Consider the following 14,514-nt stretch of genomic DNA (forward strand, 5'->3'; position numbering starts at 1 on the left):
AATATTTATATCTCAATATTTTTTCTCAAAATTATTTTTCAGTTTTACGAGAAAAACAATAAAGGGTAAAAGTCAGTGCATTTTGTTCCACTTTTGACTTTTTCCTTTATTAAGGCTGAAATGTGTGTTGCTTCTTTCAGGGGAGCTCTGAGTTGCTGAAAGTATTTTTTACTGTTGCTTTAAGACAACCAGTTGAGCTGGTTAACTGCGCAGTGAGTTAAAATTGTTAGAAAAGAGAAATACCTACTTGCTCAAACGTCTCTCAGTGCTTCCGACACTCAGAACTGATGGAGCTGTACAGGACAGACGGACATCTGAACTGAGAACCGACAGGCAGCCGCTAACACAGAAAGAGCAGAACAAACTCTGTGTGTCCGTGCACTGGGAGTGAGGGAGATGGACAGGGAAGTGTTAGCGGAGCGTACTTCTGCGCTTATTGAGCTCCGATTAATTCTTCGGTGTGTCTGTAAGTGTGATTTGGCAGAGAAAAAAACCTTTGGATGTGTTATATATGTATGGTAGGAATGTGCGATATTTTATCGTTTATGATTTATTGTCAAAATAATGCACCAAAAAAACGTGTTCCACAGACCAAAACTGTCCCTGATTGTTGTCAACAACTTATTATTCTCTGGAGCGGAACGCTGTTTACAAAAGCTCCACGCCGTTCACCGCCACCGCCCCCCTCACACACTGCCGTCTGTGTGTGTGAGGTGCTCGTCTCAGCTACCAGAAGCTGCCGTGCTGCGATACATCATGAACCGCTACTTGGTTAAAACCAGTCAACCATCCAACAAAGTGAACCGATTCAAGTTCCTCCATCAGATCCACCCAAAGTTCCACAAACACGGGAACAAAGATGAACCTGTAGCAACGATTATGAACTGGAAACTCAACTAAAGCTAACTATGCTAAGCTAACACACCAACACACCGACTGGGCTAAGAGCTAATGCTAACTTCTCCATATAAGAAATAGACCAAGTAAAAACAACATGTCTTACTGTCATAAAGCCACAGAGAGTCATCGACATGTCACACGAGTGTGAAATAAATGTTAGCATAAATATTAATGTCACTACTCATTCGTCCCAACTTGTGAAACACAATAATTTTTAATTATATTTCATGTGTTCACAAGACAAAGCTGGTCCCATTAGACTAATGTAACTATTGAGATTATTACACCAAAATATACTGAATGATTAAATCATCAGCTTGATCTGGTTTAATTATGGAAAATCAGAAAGATAAATTTATCAACCATAACTTTATGTAACTCATTATCAAATGTGAAATAAACAACATTCATCAGCAGTAAAAACACTATTGGAGTTATTTGTGCTTTTCATGTGTTTTTTTTTAGATAAAATTTTATTTCAAGTGAGGAAATAAAGGAATTACATACAATAACACTAATAGTGATCCACATGCATGAATATATTCCATTGTAACCTTTTTAAATGTGTCTAGTGTTGATGTATTAAGATGTATTTGTGTTTGTAATGAACCTGTTTACACTAAGTTGAGAATTTTTTATTTTTTTTTTATTTTTATTTATCGTGATTTTTATTGTTATTGTGATAAATACCAGAAGTTATCGGGATAACTTTTTTTTTGTCAATATCGCCCATCCCTAGTGTATGGGCCACAGACAATCTAATATCGTCAGATCGCACACTCTTACTCACAGGGTTTATTATTAGCTAATTGTAAAGATCTGGGTAGGTGAAATTGGGCCAATGTTTTGGATTGTCCATCCAAGTGGTCGCTGGGACTGTATGGACACTCAGATATCCCTAGCACTGATAACTTTGCCTTATAATAATGTAACATTTATTGATCACCTTAGTGAAATTGTAGCAGTGGGCTGCCAACTGCAGGCGCAGTTCCTTGGCCTCTACTGGTAGTGTTTCTTGATAGTTGTATGCCATATAAATCAGTCCTGCATTGGGTTCATTTCTCCCATTTTAAGGTGGCGCCCGTTTATTTACTACCGCTAACGTCATCTGTATTCTGTAAGCCCAACTTCCTGTATATAAAGAAGATGCTTTGAATGCAAAAAAACTACATAGTCTCTATTTGTTCTAACCTCTTTAATCTGAGGCAGAGTGTAACCTATTTCTACAAACTAGTGCGTGCCAAGACATTCATTCCCATTCACAGTATTACATGATTACTGAAATTAGACAGGAATCGCCTACAATATCTTGGATTGCGTTAGAAAACCAACAACTACAACATAGAGCATCCACACAGAGATCTAGAGCCTGGGCTTGAGTTTATATTCGTTGGAAAGCCTCTGTAATGTGGGCTCTGTCAAATGAATCCAATAAAGAGTCTGTGAATTTGTAGAGATGGGATCTTGTTTTGAAACAATCCTAAAATGCTTGTCAGATGAGAGAGAGCCAATAATATTCACAGACTCACTGTAACCCTTTGTGTATGATTATCTGATGGTTGTGCTTTTTGGTTTCCAATGAGAATATTTGTCCATTATATTAATCGTGGTAATGTCCCCTTACACAGTGAATTATATGTTGTAGTGTTGCTAGTGTGGTTTTCCTTCATTATTCAAATGTCACACAGCTGTTTCTAGTAAATCCTTGCTTTTGTGGAAGCACTGCTGCTTTTAGTGTTGTTGAACCTTATTAGCGGTAGTATTTCTATCCATTTTGATTCAATTATACTGGTTTAGACTCTGCTGCTATGCTTCTGTCTTCATATTTAGTATGCTAATCACATGCACACTATTTTCTCTGCTTCTACTGGGTTCGACAGCATCTTTAACTCGTGGCAAAATGTGTTTACATTTTCACACCACTGATATGTTGATATATAGCCACTGCCAACTGCTGTCATCTTGCTCCTAGTGGCTGATTCCTCTGAGAATACAGCCATGTGGCTTATATAGCTGAGGTAGTTTGCCTGTTTGAGCATGATGCATAGCTTTGTTTGGTTTTACTGCTTCTCAGCAGGTCGAGGTTTAAGTGGAAGGAGATGAGCATTTCTGACAGCATGCTCGTCTTTTTGCCTGTCAGTCAAAGCAAACCTAAAGGGTTGCTCAGCTTTTCCTCTGCACCAGAGTGAGTCTGGCGAAGTCGTGATGCCCATCTCAATGAGAGGAGAGGGGGTGGAGGAGTTGGAGTGGGCCAAAACAGAGAGATTGGGCACACAGCAGTGGAGGAAAGGTATTGTACATTTGTAGTACATGGGAATGCTGGGCGGATTGTTATAAAAAAAATAAAGCGGAAGAGTGGTGTAGAAAGGAGATGAGCAGCAAGTCAAAAGTCGTGACGTTCATCTTAATGTGTCTGTGGATTAGTGGAGAGGAAGCAGACTTTCAGGAGGAAAGCAAAATTGAAGAGATGAATCATGTTCATGACAGATTAGCAAATTTTTTTTTTTTTTTACCTATAAACTTCAAATCTGATATTCCTGCTCAAATCCTCCTCTTGGATTTGTCTTTATGCATTTATAATATTCTGTCCATACTTGCTTTATGTGCCTAAATCTATGCTGGCCATAAAAGCTCACAACACAGAATGAAGAACCTTGCATCACAACACAATACAACACAGAATGACGAACGCAAGACAAAAAGAAAGCGCACACAAAATACAAACTCCACAACCCAACATGAATGTTCACAACACAACATTCGCGTCAGGCAAAAATTCACGAGGAAGAGTGACGATAACAGAGGTACAAAAAAATCCACGAAGAAGAGTGATGTTAACTCACTGAGTGCCATTCCCGTCTATGGACGTAAATTGTGTTTTTCGGCTGGGGTTGCTAGGAGACAGTGTGACAAAGCTCTAAGGTGAATATCTAACTTGTACCATGATGTAGTGACCAACTGGTAACATGTAGGTGGCAGCAGTGCACCTTTGGATGAGAGATCACCCGTGATGTGCAGAGCTCAGAGGGAGAGGAAAGGAGTTTACGAGACAGAAAATGGCGCTACAAGAGTTGATGCTGAAGCTCCCACCAGCTCTCACTCTACCAGAGCATGTGTGAAACTAAGTGGACTATTGAGAGTGTTGCGATGGTGAGAGAAAACAATTTAAAAAAACGGGGCAATCGCTGACACTCGGCACGTCCAGGAGAAGGAGGAAGTTGCGTGTGTGGAGAATGATGGGGGGAGAGACTTGGAGGAAGACCAAAATATAGTAAGAAATCCATTCAGTTCTGACCCAGATAACAAAATAATAATAATGTTACCATCAAAAGCCTGGTCTCAGTGTTGTTTTTGTTGTTTTATAAAAGGAAACAATGTTGAGGTGTCCCTAAAGCAAAAAAAAAAAAATGCTTCAAAGTCACTAATAGGTTTTTTCAGAAAAAGCTGTTTTTCTCAGCTTATTCTCACAAACTGGCGATTTATGTGAAACTTGCCTCTATTCACCTGCTGATTACGTAAGAACGAAAAAAGCTAGAAGCAAAATTATTTTTTCTGATGAAAGTAGAGAGTCTTTAAAAATGAGTCAAAATGCTCTAAAACTGCTGGCACTGAGTGGGTAGAAATTTGGAAATGGTGTCTGTACCCAATCCTTTCACGGGCCCGTCATTTCCATCACTCTTCTGTCACATGTGAGTTATTATTGAATGAGTTGAACACATTTTTTGGTAAACTGTTCTTGATTTATATAGTGCTTTAATCTCTACTAGTACGGTAGTCCCAAGTGACCCCTCCACCACCTTAGCTATCAAATCAAACTTTATTTATAAAGCGCTTTTCATACAGAGTGTAACTCAAAGTGCTTTACACAGTTAAATACACCCCCCACAAACCCCTTACAGACACAAGTTAACACACACAGGTTAAAGCGTGTACTACATAATAAGCTGTTTTAAGTTTAAAACGCCATATGACACTGATGTGAGCAAGAGCAGCAAAATCCCAACATGTCTGATCCAAACTAATGTCAAAATTGATTTTTTTTCCCTTGTCAAACAATATGCATTTTTTGGGTTTGGCCAAATTAAGATCAAAGTTAATTGTGAAATAAGTTGGTCAGTCCTGATTTAGAGCCTTCTAAACCAAATAAACTTTCCCACTGTTTGTAATGTGTCACACATTTTTACTTGGGGGATTATCCACAATATACGCATTAATTTTATTTGTCTTTCTTCATACTTCACATCAACAGAGTTGGATTTTAGCCATGATGGCACATACTAATGTGAACCCAGGTGCAGAACACCTTATGATAGCTGACATACAGACACACCCACTTTTTGGGAAGAAGAAAAAAATCAAGGCAGTTTATTGGTTGAAAAAAACAAACATTCTTAAAGCAGCACTAAGTAACTTTTTCACCTTATTAAATCCTTCTCGTAGTCCCTGTGAAGGTAATACAAGTGTTTATGAGGTGATTGGGGGTCTGTCATCTCTCCCTGTTGTCTCTGGCCAGAAAACCACACTTGCAAATTTCCTGCCTCCGACCCGGTGGCAAGACGTACTGCTTTACGGCAGCACAATACAAACTAATGCTAGATTATTACCAGCCCAGTGGCTGTACACGGTTGTCTACAAATTCACTTTTCTCAAACTTATATCATGGTGGAGCCAGCAAAAAAGGCAGAGAAGTATGGAATCAGAACAGTATCATAATGAACGAACTCTTGCAGGGTTTTTCACGAAAGCACATGCTTTGATTGCAAATGCAAATGCACTCTTGTTTGAACACTGTGTATGCGCACACATATCAGTAGCTCTGCAATTGGTTTAAAAGTGTGGTGAAAATTTAAGAAGCCATATGATTGGCTGAAAGAAAACACACCTGATTGGCTGATGAATCTGTCAATCACTTTTATCAGCCAATGGTGACATTCGTTGACCCGCGACGTCAGGTCAGTCTCAAAATTCACCACACACATTTCTCTCACAAATACACAGAGGTTTCACAGCACAGAAGCAGTTTCTAAATGCACATTCAGCAATTTGTATTATCTGTGGATTTGAATTACAAGTGTGCCTCAAAATAATATTTGTGAAGTAGAGCTTGTGCATTTCAGAATTTATATTACAATTTTGCATAAAATATATATTTGCAAAACAGATCGTGTGCATTTGTGAATTTGAAATACAACTGTGAAACAAACATATATTTGTGAACCAGTGTGTGTGCATTTGCGAAACAGATCGTGTTCATTTGTGAATTTGAAATACAACTGTGACACAAAGCATGTGCATTCGTGTAAAACCCTGCAAGAGTTCATTCATTATGATACTGTTCTGATTCCATAGAGAAGACCTTTGTCCGAGGAACGGGGGAACTCCATGCAGTGACAGCTCAGCAGCAGCACACAGCAATCACACACACTGTCGTCATGGCAACAGGCATGCACATACACTCGCAACCCAGCGCTCCATCAGGCAGCACACACAAATATCCATCCATTTTCAGAGCCGCTTTTTCAGCTCACAAACAAACACATCACACACATATCCACACTCCCTTCCGCATTACTCCCACATCATTCATTTATTTGACTCTTCTCTCTTCCTCATACTGTTCACATGGTCACATGGGACTATGTGTGTGAAAGCACCCTTAGTATCACTGTTGTATTAGGATTTTTCAGTGATCGGTTGCTACCGTCTTGGGAGAGCAAAAGCTGTGGGGTGGGGCAGGCGGTGGGGGGTGCAGAGTGTTTACGACAGTAACATAACCAAAAGGGACCGTTCCAAAAATATGAGAGAGGAATTAAAGAATACATTTGGATGTCAACAGATTGTTTTGAAAACCATGTGCCTACATCAGATGATGCCGCAAATTCAACTTGCACACATAGTATGCTGACTAACCCAGGAGTTTGATAACAAACCATGTATAAATGGTAAATGGACTAGATTTTATATAGCGCTTTATCACCACACTGAAACAGTCTCAAAGCGCTTTACATATCAGCTCATTCACCCAATCACTCTCACAGTCACACACCAGTGGGACAGGACTGCCATGCAAGGCGCTAGTCGACCACTGGGAGCAACTTAGGGTTCAGTGTCTTGCCCAAGGACACTTCGACACATAGTCAGGTACTGGGATCGAACCCCCAACCTCTCGATCAGAAGACGACCCTCTACCACCTGAGCCACGGTTGCCCTATATATAGGTACATCAGATTTCTGAACAAACAGCTCTTAGTCGCCCCTGCAAAACTAAGTTCTGCTCTGACATCTGTCGAGAACAAGGAGAGACTTGATCAGTCAAAAAATTGATCAATTTTGTTCTTGCCGATGTATAGGAGGGAATTTTCTCTATTGACAGGAGGTATGTAAAAGTCTTTTGAGCACACCTAACAAATTGTAGGCCCCTTTTGGCCAGTCACTAATTCAAAAAATGTGATTGCCTAAAATAATAAGGGGACTATTTAATGCTGCACAGATTGATGGATCATATTTCTTAAAGCAGTCGTTCTTAACCTGGATTCCATCAAACCCCAGGAATTCGTTGAGCCAGTCTCAGGGGTTCAGCAGGTTCAAGACACACATTAAAAATGTGTTACACAAAATACATTTCCATGAAAAATTACTTAAAACAATAAAGTACAATAACAATGTTAAATTGAAATTCTTTTTAAAAAGCATTTTGTAAAAGCAAAAAGAAAACACTTGCAATGTTCCGTACCTCCAATAAGGTTAAGAACCACAATTTTAAAGTGTAAACTCCCAACCCACTTTTCTGTTGAATACAAATGTGTATTAAGTAACGTTGATTGATCCTTGTCCAACTCTTGACATTATCGTCAAAGTATTAAAATTTTGCATATTTTGTTGTAAAAATATGACGGCCCTACATGGGTTGACACCTGGCTAATACATTAAAATTTTGAGAAGGAGTGTAACATTTTAGTAGCTTTTTATGTCACTAACCAGCACTTTCTAACATTTAATAGCACTACACTAGAAATAACTGAATATAATGACTAGGCAAGTCTTCAATGCTCTGGGAGCCCCGCCCATAATCAAGGCTGTTTTAATTTCCAGTCCAGAAACATGTCAGCAAAAATGTACTCTAAACATTTAACTTTGAAATTGTTACTTTAAACTGGTTACTAAAGAGCAGACCGTCTTGTGGCTTCGTGACTAAAAATTAAAAAAGTTTTGGTCAGGACTACAAATTTAAATTCCTGCAATGGGGTCAAAGTAAGGGATATAGTTTTGGATTTTTCCATTAATTTTAGTTCTTGTTTTGACCATTCTTAAATTATGTTACCAAATTTGCTAGTTTGTTTTCAGTTATAAACAGCTACCCACAAATCAAATACAGTCCACAAGATAGTTTTAAGTGTGCAGGTAAAAAGCCTCTTCTAGAAGGCACACTTACCTTTGACAGTAATTCACTGTTAGGGTGGCGAGGGTTTCCCCATATTTTTGCAGTCAGAGCACGAGTCATACTCAAACCTAATAGGACTCACTTTCTCAACTTTAGTCATTACATGAGCAGAATTTCAGAGAGAAACTTCAGTATAAATGCATAGGTTTGCTTTTTTAGTTATCTATAACAACCCTGGTGGAGGTTGACATTTAAGCTTGCAATGCTTTAAAATTTGAATGTTTTACTGGTCAATTAAACCTGCTTTTACACATTGAGTGCTCTGCTTTAATCCTAAAGTATAATCAGTGCATTGACAACCCTTCAAGTGTTTTGAATTAACACTTGCCTAGTGGACTTTCAATGAGCACAGATCTTTTTGGACAGGTTAAAAACTTTAGCTCTTTAGGCTAAAAGAGCTAAAGTTATCTATCCATCTGACAAATTTCAGAGACACCCAGTTTAAGCAGATGGATAAGGGATAAAGAGCCAGACAGTCATTGAGCTTTAACCACCTTTTATTTAAAAAAAACAGATCAGATACAGGGACTTTTTTTTTTTAAGGAGATGTCTTCTGTCCTGTGTAGATCACCTCACCACTTGATACCAGGGCCTTGGAGTTAAAGGAAGCCTTCTTCACTGTAGTTGCTGCTGCTCTCCCTGTAAAGAAACAGATAATGGTCAGTTAATCACATGCAGTCAAATTTTGCAGTCATTTTTTCAAGGCTAAGAATCACAGGTTTGCCCATCATGCGATTCACAGTAAACTTTTACACTTACTGTGTCGGTGACACAGCTGTTCACAGGAGTCTGTGCTGCTTGGGTAACACACAGATGTTGAACAATGGATAAACACCTAGAAGAAAAAAACCTTTAGTAAATGATTTTTTCAATTTGGGGAAATAACTGTACAAGTGCTGCTGTACCGTGTCCTTCTGGGGAGTGTAGTCACTTGCGTCAACAAATGAGAACATTCTCATGATGAAGCGTTTGTGGTGATTGGGGAACTGAAGCCCAGAAGAGCTATCCACAGGAACTAAAGTGGTAAGGTACCGGTCATCATGGTAGGGACACCTATAGGCAAGAAAGTTGTTAAAAGCAACTTCAAGAAAAGTCAAGGTAATGATGGCTTGTGTTCTAGATACCCATCAATCAGGAGATCCCACTGTGGCAGACTCTGAGGATCAGGGGATGACGTGGACCAACAGTTCTCAAGGTTTAGGATAAGACCTGGGTCAGATCTTTCCAGGAGACGCACTTCAACATAGACTGGTTCCCTCAGCACTCTAGTGATGGGGTAGTCAACTGGAGAGTAGAAGGAGTTGTACGCTGCCTCTTCTGTAATCAAATTTGAGTCAGGACACAAAGCTAGACAGTGTTTTAACATTTGCTAGCTTACCCTCCACACATCCTTTAGCATGACATTGTCCACTGCCCAGTCGGAGGTCGACTTGAAGAGGACCTGCTGCAGCAACCGGAATGGGAGGAGGAAGGTCATTCACATCCAGGACTAGTGCCTCTACTCCAGTGCCAGAGTATCGACACTGGAACAGTAACCTGTGAAGCACAATATTCATTTAGTGCTCCTCATAATCTGTAGACATTTTAGATGTGGTTTCAGTTAGTCCTAAACCATGCTTTGGCCGTCAACTGAATTGACCAATGCCACCATGTTTTACAACCTTTAATATCAGTTGTATGGAAATTAATTATACCTTTTAAATCTCTGTACATTTTTAGTTAACATACTAAATCATGGCAAAAAAAAAAAAAAAAAAAGACAAGGCTCATTTTTTTAGTGAAGGACTACAGGCAAGCTAGAAACTTACTCAAAATGGCTGTCTCTGGTGATTGATCCTCTAGGCCCAATCCCCACTTCATATGAGGAAGACATGTGGTTTTCATAAACTACAAAGTCCCCTTCATCCTCCTACATCAATATTAAAAAAAAAAAAAGGTTACATAGCCATTTAAAGAATAAAATTTTGATTACACCAAGGAGAAATGCACATGGACACAAAGAAAAGGTTTAAATAGAAAGCTTGCTATGTTCCCTACCTTAAGCACTGTACCACAAGAAGTCACAGGAAATTGAAAGATAACAAAGCTAGATGTACTGTCCACAGGAGAGCAGAAGGCCTCGTTCGATCCAAGCAGGCTGATGGCATTGACGTCGATTGGGGGCACTGTTGCTTCTCGGGCCAAAACCACTACAAACTGACCATCCCTCGTACATTGCACAGTCACTGCAAGAAAGAAAAGCTCACTTCATCCAGACAGAAACTTTTTGAGGAGGGAACACATACCTGCTTTCCCATAGTAGCATTGGTGCCCATCATAGCAGCAGTTGATCTTTTCACACTGTTCAACAGTAATATCAGGAATTCCACAGCGAATCTTCTCATTCTCCCCAATCTGGCATTTTTCAGGCACTTCGTGTGGAGTTAATTTAGAATATTGCAGATTACGCTGTAAAGATTGCTGAGGCTTCTTCAGTGGAGGCATCAGGTAACTCTGGGCAGCAATATCTCCTACTAAAAGGACAGCTATCCCCATCAAAACACCAAACCCATACTTCAAAGGCACCATTGTGGTGTTGATAACACACAACTAACACAAGACAGAACTACAGCACTACCACCTTCTGTCCAGACATGGCTTTTATACATGATAGAGTGGGTGTAGTTTGCCATGTGCTCCACCTCTCATTGTTTGGAGTTAATTGTGAAACAGCCCTGCAGAGGTAATCAGCTGGGAGCTGACAGGTGGAGCTAATTGTCTGCTCATTCATCAGGAAGCAAAGACACTTCTTGACTGCAAAATCATGCTGAGTGATAGATAAGGAGTTTTGGGTTGCATGCAAAAATGTTTCCAATACCTGGTTAAGTTTGTTTACAAAAATCCGTTTCTACTCTTATCTGATGCAGTATTCATTCTTTTAAGTGAATCTCCTTCAGTGAAAGCCTTTTTTATTTTTTTTGTCATCTGTCATAATCACAGATGTATGGGCGGTACACCCAAGAGCTAGGAGTGTATGCCAAGGTGGAGGCTGCCCGCCTACGAGATGGAGAGGTGCGGGATGGCAGCGGACTGCGCAGAAACACCAGTGTTCGTAGTCGTGCTGCAGACCTTCTGGAGTATGAGAAAGACCCATGTGCAAAATGCCAGGGTAAGTGATGATTCCTCAAAGACGTCTAAACCTACAAAGGATTGGTGCTTGAACGAATCCTAAAGGTCAGATTTAATCAGAACTGAAATATAATGTATTTAGTGTGAATATGTGCAAATCAGCATAATACTGATGCGGCCTTATCAGCTCTCAGCGCTTTAGTATAATCATGAAAATTTATGAAAACACCAAGACTTCAAGCCTCCTGTTTTTTCAGTTTCAAGCCGAGACAGCCCATAACCACTGATTTGTTTGTATATCTGATGTATTTTTAAAGTTTGCTAAATTCAATTCTAAGCCTCCCTCTGTTATCTGTTATTTACATCACACAATAGGTTGTGCCCACGTTCCATTCCCATATACTATATATGCAATAGTAGCATCTCCAGGAATCACTTTTCTTTTAGGTTTACACCAGACTATTGTTCTTAATAGTGTTTAAATCAGTTTGTTATGCATGTCAAGAAGCAATACGACATAACTCTTTGTCTTTTGTATCATGTATTTTGGAGCTTTTAGTAAAAATGAAAATGTTCTTTACATAAAGCTTACATTTTGACAGCTTGTATTGTTTCTATGTGGCTGGTGTATGTGTCAAAATGTTTTTTTTTCATTGATTTATTTTAAAATATTTTATTATTGACCCTGTTTGGATTACTTAATTTCCATTGTCTGGGCTAGTTTAGCATAAAAAACCATTGCTCCACAATTGTGTAAGCAATAATAAATCTGTGTTAAATCAAAATCATCCCTCAGTCAACCAGGTAACTTGTAAGCCATGTTTGTAGAAGAAAGTGTCTAGAGATACGTTAAACGTAGCCTTAGCCCCGACTATGAGTATGTTTCCGGACCTTTTCTGGATTTCTACTGGATGCGTATCTTCACCGAAACTGCTCCGCTGCGTTACTTAAGCGCAATCTGCAGTCCAGCAATCCCCACTGCCTCCGTTTGCTGCTCATCTGTTGCAGCAAGGACTCAGGAGATCTCGCTTATTCACATGTAAGTGTACATAAGTGTGATTCAACTGTGGATAAATGCATTATTTATATGTGAAATATGATTTTAAAAGTACTCAGATCAGGCCAACCATGGTATCAGTGGAAAGGTCTGGTCCCTCGAGTCCGAATATGTGCTTTGTAGAATCAGAATTGCGTTCGCTAATGCCGAAACGCACAATTTTATTGCCGTAAAAAGTGTTTATTTTTTTCAAAAATGTGGTATCAGAAGACAGGTTTTTTTTTTTTTTTTTTTTTTGTCTGCACATGCTGTCAAAGGTCAACACTACAAGAAGTGCAATCATTATGAGACAACAATGCATGTTTTGTTATTGCAATAAAATAAATCGAGTTATTTTATTGCTTAATTGTGACCATCACCTGCCCTCCCTAAGGAAGGGTAAGAAATCTTTTAATATAGGGAGGATATAAAAAGGGAGAGCAGTGTTACATCTAGGTAGAGGGGAGGGTGGGAGCAGGGAGGAGAGACTCAAGTTAGGAAATAGAAAGGGTGGGGAAGAATAGATTATTTTACAGTGAGGGTGAGATGTGAAGTTGTAGAACATATTGTGCTTATTATGTTGTATAATCAAGCCAGTTTGGTGACAAGTGTGAAGCTTATATATAATGGCGGTGGCTGTGGACAGGGGGAATGAGTGAGTGGCAATACCTAAAGCAGGTATTTGGGATTAACTTGTCTAAAGTTAAGCCCAGTATGAGTTTTATCCCACATCCCAAGGCGTGCCGGTGCATCGTAGACCAGTATATCTGCAAAAACCGCTACCGCAAACCCAGGAACTGCCCCGGGCCCGCAGATGCAGCCAGGCCAGCAGAAAGAGCGGGGGCCAGGGAGCCCCAGGCCACCCCCCCACGGCCGAGCAGCCCCCCAGACGCCCCCAAGATCCCAGGCTGAGAAGCAGCCGCCGCCCCCCACACACACATCCGAGAAAGCCTCAAGGAGCCGAGCACCCAGCGCATCCCGCCACCCACCCCAACCCCAAGGCCAGCTGGGAGTGAGTGAAGTGAAGTGTCTATGTAGAAGGCAGAGGAGCCAAGGCCCACGCCCAGCAGACGGCCAGAACCGTACCGAATGGGCAGCCGGCGGGTGGGCCAAGAGCCAGCAGGGACCGGACCCCAGGCCAGAAGGACAGGTTTAATTCCCCTGAGTCTGAATATGTGGTTGGTTTTTGGATAAAGTCCGAAATGGGCCGTTGGAGGTCCCGGAAGGTCAGTGTTTTCCCCCTTGAACACGTAGTATTTTGTTTTGAAAATAATTTGTATATTTTGTTCTGTCTGTCCTACTTCCTGTTCTGCACTGGCTTATTTTTGTTAACTTGCTGCAGCACAGCTCCAGCGTCCAACAGAAATAGATGTGCTGCGTATTTGCAGCATCATGACTCAGCAGTGACGGTACTGATTTGCATGCGGTGGAAAGTGACACATTGACTTTAATGGAAATCTATCAGCTGCGTTGCTGTTTTGTAGCTGTTATGGTGCAGGTACTCATCCAGTGCAGATCCATGATTATGTGCATGTGATTTCACCATGTCAGGATGGCCGAGTTGTCTAAGGCACTGGACTGAAAGATTCTTCATTCTGCTTTTGACATGTAATTTTTTTCATTTTATTCCAGCAAATTCCATGTTTAAAAGTACATATCCGACAAAAATAAACATTTTAGGGTTAAGGTTAGGGATAGGGCTGAATTAAAAGGATTAGCGGGGTGGCTTAAAATACAATTGATGGAAATTTTAAGTCATGTGGTGCACCTATCACATGACCTAAACCACGCCCTTTGTAGAAACGAGGCAATAAATGCCTACCAAAAAATAATAAATTATTTGAAAAATATTTTGTTAATAGGGAACAATTTCAAAGGTTTATCAGAACATTGGTCACTGATCATTTTTTTTCTTTTAATCTTTTTTTCTGGTTTCAACAATTCAGCACTGTACTGTTTGTACGAGTGGGTGCTATTCCTTTCAGTCTCTTTGCCCTTGTGACTGGTGATCTGAATAAAGTGCTATAGA

General features: G+C 40.1%; 2 protein-coding genes across 8 annotated transcripts in view; one reads left to right on the forward strand and one right to left on the reverse strand.

The window, feature by feature from the left end:
- The window catches only part of LOC114478906 (chloride channel protein 2-like), a 134,723-nt gene that overhangs the window by 55,540 nt on the left and 64,669 nt on the right, over positions 1-14,514 (forward strand). For all 7 annotated transcript variants that reach the window (XM_028472262.1, XM_028472255.1, XM_028472261.1 and 4 more), the window contains exon 2: positions 11,321-11,489. In XM_028472262.1, coding sequence (XP_028328063.1) covers positions 11,321-11,489 — 169 coding nt within the window. The remainder of the gene's footprint in view (positions 1-11,320; positions 11,490-14,514) is intronic.
- Positions 8,880-10,909, reverse strand: LOC114479529 (zona pellucida sperm-binding protein 4-like). Its single transcript, XM_028473262.1, has 8 exons — positions 10,627-10,909; positions 10,379-10,566; positions 10,150-10,247; positions 9,720-9,877; positions 9,466-9,658; positions 9,247-9,394; positions 9,101-9,176; positions 8,880-8,980 (listed from the first exon to the last, which is right to left on the reverse strand). Exons 1-8 carry the CDS (start codon positions 10,907-10,909, stop codon positions 8,880-8,882), a joined length of 1,245 nt encoding a protein of 414 aa, XP_028329063.1.

Source organism: Gouania willdenowi, chromosome 17, assembly GCF_900634775.1.
Source record: "Gouania willdenowi chromosome 17, fGouWil2.1, whole genome shotgun sequence".
NCBI classification, from domain to species: domain Eukaryota; kingdom Metazoa; phylum Chordata; class Actinopteri; order Blenniiformes; family Gobiesocidae; genus Gouania; species Gouania willdenowi.